The sequence below is a fragment of the Gorilla gorilla genome, chromosome 12, assembly GCF_029281585.2.
Source record: "Gorilla gorilla gorilla isolate KB3781 chromosome 12, NHGRI_mGorGor1-v2.1_pri, whole genome shotgun sequence".
Classification (NCBI taxonomy): domain Eukaryota; kingdom Metazoa; phylum Chordata; class Mammalia; order Primates; family Hominidae; genus Gorilla; species Gorilla gorilla.
In genome coordinates this window covers 128,736,756-128,742,611 of record NC_073236.2, presented here as the reverse complement: position 1 = coordinate 128,742,611, position 5,856 = coordinate 128,736,756, and the positions used below count along the sequence as shown (strand labels likewise).

Genomic DNA, 5,856 nt, shown 5'->3' with positions numbered 1-5,856 from the left:
TTCTGCTGAGTCTTAAAACTGTCAATCATTAATATGACTATTTTATGTAAGGTATAGTTTTTAAATAAGCTGGTTAATCCTTTTAGAACTACTGCTTGGGACCAACAGGAAGAGAAACATGGTATCATCTAAAGACAAAATTATTCATTCTGTAGTTAAAATTACAGATGTCATATTTTTAAACATGCAAGTTAATCTTTTTTCATTTGCAGTTATAATCTGACCATCAGCATCAATACAAATTATATGATTTTTAGTCCAACAAATGTTTTATTTAGATAACGTTAGTACTTTATCACTGCTTAAAGCAACTCCTTTAAGAGCATACTTAGGTGACAGGGTCTCTGTTTTTTCCCCCTTTGTAAGGCAACAAACACTCGAGCCATCTCAGACATTCTACACACATCATACTTAATCTGGCAGTGATCCTGTAAAGTAGACACAATCTATATCTCCATTTTACAGATGAAAACACTGAGGCTCAGAGTGAATAACCTGCCCAAGAGCACATAGCAAATAAGTGCCCTAGAAAAGGTTCCACTGATTGCCAGAGAAACACTTTCTAGAAAATCACCTATCAATCATTTCTAGAAAATCACCTATCAATCATTCAGCACACTATTTCCTGACAAAACAGACATCCTGCCTCTTTTCCCTATCCTCACCAATTCAAATGAGTTTGTTCTATTATTTGTGTGCGTCTTAAAACACCCAAATCAAATCAGAGACAGGCTCCTGGTTGAAATTTGGTATTTCTCCATGAATTAAATCATAGGGCAGAAGAATCACAAGTCTACAGCCTTAGTTCTAAGACTTATTTTCTATCCTCATCCCACTGTTTATACCCATCTTATAGAGAAAGCAAATGTTTTGGGTAAACTTTAGAAGGTTGCCGTATTCCAGGACTATTTCACAGGAGAAGTATGAAAATGCTTATGTCTCCATTTATTTTATTATTTTTTAAATAAAAAAGCAGGCATAAAATACAATTATATTACTACAAAGATGCAACAAAATTTTAAAAAAGAAAAAGGGGTGCAATTTTTGTTCAGAGGGGACAGCTGATCAAATATTTATAATTTTCTAAACCATGCAGTTCATTACTTATTACAATTCCAAACAAAACTCATTATTATGGGGATGGGAGTCAGGGAGAGGCCCCCCAAGCATGATATCCAGCGCTGTCACACAGTGCTTATTTCAAAGTGCTTACAAATGGTGTCTTCACAGCATAGGGAAGCTGAAGCCTTATTCCAGGGAAGGAGAGGTGAGTCAGTAGCAGTGTCAATGCAGACTCAGAAGCTCGGCAGTGACTTGCTCAAATCAGATTTTAGACACGATTTAAAGCATGTTTCAGTAAGGTTAATATAGTGTCCGAGTTTCTCTACTTTACCACCAGAATCCTAGAAGAGAATAACAGCAGCAGCATAACTTCTTAAAACTGTGGTGTGGCCACCTAGAGTATTTCTGTTTAAGATCTATATATAAATGGATGCAAAATAGATACTTTAGAGCCAGATTCATGTAACTCTAACACAGGTTAGTTTTAAAAGCACTAACCTTTACTTTGGCTTTACTGGTATGCTTATCCATTAGTTAGCTGGAACATTTTAAAACTTTCATATAGATTTTTAAAACTTGTTTCTAGAGAACATGGTTTTTTAAAATTAATACTTTAAAAACATTCACTGTACATTAATTTCAACAGTAATACCGGCACCAGTTTTCCTTTCACTTCTGTCTCGTTATCCCCACAAAACAAAAGTAAAAAATCCAATAAGAAAATCCCAGTATTCATGATTTCTTAGTTCCCCATAGGAGGTATTTATGGTTCTAGGAGAAATCAGGTGTGAAGGAACAAGCAAATTTTAGTCTTATAAATATTTATCTTGGAAGCTTTAGGGCCTCAAGAAAAACGAGAAACGAGCACAAAATCAGGTTGTTTTATATTTAATAAGTGTTGGAAGGAAAACACATTGACAGGTGCATGCACTCGTGTATGTACATGAAAGCGGCAATGCGGTAAAAAGCGAAGTCTTACCCAAGGTCAGAACTTTTTATTAAGCACATTTTCATTAGTTGGACAAACAACCTTATAAACCCTTATGTCAAACCATATAATGTGAAGAATCTCCATGGGAGAGATCTTTTTTCACCCTTCAGAATTATCTTTTTCCCCTAAGACCTTCATATGAATCTTCCTTATACAGTTGGTCACACCATGATTCCCCATATTCTCTAATATATACAGCATTCCAAATTTAAACTTTTGCCTTTTTTACTCAAATATTTCAGTTACTCATACGTAAACTTGAAATTATTTCACCTTAATAAAGTTTATTAAAAATATATATATATATATATACTCTCCAATTCAGAATAGGATAGAACCTCCCATAATGTAACAAAATCTTTATATAAAATATTAATTCAGTCTCCTTTTAACAACTCTAATGAATGGAAATATTTATTCTATATAAATTTATATATTTTTCATTTTTTAATCTTACTTAAAAAAGAGCTATCCCCCAAAACCAGAGCTGCAGAACACACCTGCAGAGGAAACAGCATGCACGTCTAGTCTGAGCACAGACAGCACAGCAGAGTGCAGACTGGAGAACGTAAGAATAACAAAATCAGTTTCAGTCTATCAGTAGGCCAGTAGCTACTCTTCAGTTTCCACAATAGTATCTATTATGGGGATCTAACTTTTTAAACATCTCTAACTGACATCAGAGGGAATCAATGAAAAATGTCTATTTCCTTCATCGAAATATTAGATGACTTTTTTTTTTTTTTTTTTTTTTGAGACGGAGTCTTGTTCAGCTGCCCAGGCTGGAGTGCAGTGGCTCGATCTTCGCTCACTGCAACCACCGTCTCCTGGGTTCAAGCGATTCTCCTGTCTCAGCCTCCCAAGTAGCTGGGATTACAGGCCACCACCATCATGCCCGGCTAATTTTTGTATATTGGTAGAGACGGAGTTTCACCATGTTGGGCAGGCTGGTCTTGAACTCCTCACCTCAGGTGATCCGCCCGTCTTGGCCTCCCAAAGTGCTAGGATTACAGGCGTAAGCCACCATGCCCATCCAGATGATGTATTTAAATATCATACCAAACTCTGTGTATTTATATAAAGAGAGACTGTTAAAAGACTTCATAATTTAAAAAAAACAAAAACAAAAACAAAAAAAAAACTTTACGCTTACCATTGCTGCATATTGTTGCAGTATAAAACACACACTTATCTGGGATCATGAGAATACAGCAAGAATGGTCCTGCGTAAACTGTAACTTTGACAGCATTTAAAAAATAAAAATCAAATTAAGTGCCTTTGAGGCCACTTCTTCCCAAGTTACCAGTTTTCTTAACCCGGTACTAAAATACTGCCACACACAGCTGCATGTCTGAGGATCATATTTAAATATTTAAAATGCATCTACAGTCTGTCTTAGTTTTCTTTATATTTGGGAAAAATTTTGAATCTTAAGTGTGAAAATGTAATCACAAATGTCTTTACTAGGAATAAAAACACATCTAGGGTAGCCAGCAAATTTAAAGCAAAGAAAATATTTTGTAGTCACAGACTAATACTGAGGTCTGTAAAAAGAGTTGAATGAATAATAGACAGACATCAAGGATATATTAGTTCCAACACCATCCATTATTGTTTCTATAACCAATAATACTTTAAAAACATTTGTTAATCAAAATAGGCTGACATTGATATAACTATTTATGTGTAAAAATAGTGCACGATTTATCTTCCACAAAGCTAGTTTACATCCTAAGAGCTGGTAAACGCTTTTTTTGTTTTTTAATACAGACAGGGCTGAGACTTCGAAAAAAATTAAATTAAGGCATTCAAAATGGGTAAAGTTGCCTATCATGAAGCATTAGGAAACTGATATAATTAACTTTAAACTTCTTGTTACAGTAACTGCTTAAACATGAACATGCAACTTCCATCAGGTACACAGGAATGAGTGATATAAACTCCAACATTATGGCTTTATACAAGTGCATAGTTGCAACTGCAGCAAGTAATGATATCTGATTAATGTGTATAAAAAATAAAGTGGGAAGTTTAAAAAACCTTCTTGCAGTATTAGAGTACTATATATATATATATGTGTGTGTGTTTATATATATATACACAGTATAATGGTCACTTCTTAAAGATGCAGTCAATATCACTGTAGTGGAATCCATTCCCAGATTCTTCTGGTAAATGTGCTGGTGAAACCTCTCTGTTGAAGCTAGAAAAGATGTTTTCTTTAGCCTTTAACTCTTCTCAATCCTTGTGTGCATTGTAGTGCGAGCGACTGCCGAGAGAGCTTTATGGAAAAGTCTGGAAGAGTTGCATATATCCTTAGTCTATCAACCAATCATTCTTGGTTCAACCTGTTGCTTCAAAGGAGCCCAGATTTGTAATTTATATTACAGGGAAAAGGGGAACACATATATGTATGAGTGTATGTATCAATCTCTCAGGAAAATATAGCTTTTTAATAAATTTTGGGCCATCATATTTCAGTCTTGTTTTCACTGGAAGAATACGATCACCTTGAATAATGACTGCTTTCATAGAAGGCAGTTAGCTGAAAAGAAAGGAAAAATAAAGTTAGTTGATACAGTGAAATAATTTAAGAGTGTTAAATTCCTAGAAAAAGCATTCCATTCACATTATTAAACTATACAGTCTTCCAACTACTATATTTTTTAACACTAAAATCATGCATAAACATACTTACTGTATTACTTTTCCTACAGGTACATGCAATTATATTCTTTCCCAAAACAACTTGGGATTTTGGAATATTAGCTACACACATTACACACATATTTTAATATGGTTAACAAGCTATTAGGGTTAAACAATATACCACAGAATAACTTAGAAGATAAAGTTTGATTTGAGGTTTAACTGCCAGCTGCCTCATGTAGCTGAAAGGGAAATGGGCCTATTGATCAGGTTCTACTTGGCTGTTCAACCCTAAGCCACATTTTGTTTTTCTATAAGATAGGACCAACTACATTGTTGTAGTAAATATATACAAGCTACTCTATGAAATCTGATTATAAATAGATACCAGTACTACCTGATTTATGTTCTGCAACATGCTTACTTAGACTAAAACACACATTATTTCTTTTAAATCCTTCTATGTAAAAGGTTTAAGTTGAGGCTCAACTTTCATTCAAATCTCCTTTAGCCACTATTAACCAAACTATTTTACATTTTCTAAAAGCACAATTCTCACAGCGTATCACTGACATTCTTCAGCAAGGGTAACATTAAATTCTCACAAAGCAAACATTTCACGGCACCACACACAAAAATGCCAAATCAGAAATAGCTATTTCACAGCACTTATTAGACTTATAAAGTTTTTATGCTTTCAATTCTTGCAAGTTGGAAATAAAAGGAGAGAGATGGAGAAAGGAATCTCATGCTATGTTCACAAACTAATATAGCTGTAGGAACTTGAAAACGTTGTAAATTTTACTTCTCTTCTGAATATGGCTTCTTTGGAATGAACAGAACGTATCAGAATTAACTCCTTTTGTGATTTCTACATCTCATTCCTAAGATAAATTCTAATTGTACTAAAAATTTATAGCCAATAAAGAATCTGAACATAGCATTTCGCTTTTACACTTAACATGTAAATTTCAGTTAGCAACTTTTCGAAAACTACTTTTAACTATATACTATTAAACAAGTTTCAAAAATAAAAAATAATGAAAGCCCAAGTGCAAACCACATGCACTACGTTGAAGTACTAAAATAACTGATTTTTCATTTTTTGATTTACCCCATTTATTTCTTCAGAAATCAAAAACATCGTCATCAT

General features: G+C 33.9%; 1 protein-coding gene across 3 annotated transcripts in view; it reads right to left on the bottom strand.

Annotated features, from left to right (window-relative positions):
- Window positions 1-1,934: 1,934 nt before the first annotated feature.
- ROCK2 (Rho associated coiled-coil containing protein kinase 2) overlaps window positions 1,935-5,856 on the bottom strand; it is a 167,500-nt gene continuing 163,578 nt past the window's right edge. For all 3 annotated transcript variants that reach the window (XM_055377492.2, XM_031007925.3, XM_055377493.2), the window contains exon 33: window positions 1,935-4,599. In XM_055377492.2, the coding sequence (XP_055233467.1) occupies window positions 4,596-4,599 (4 nt within the window). In that variant the 3' untranslated portion in view covers window positions 1,935-4,595. The remainder of the gene's footprint in view (window positions 4,600-5,856) is intronic.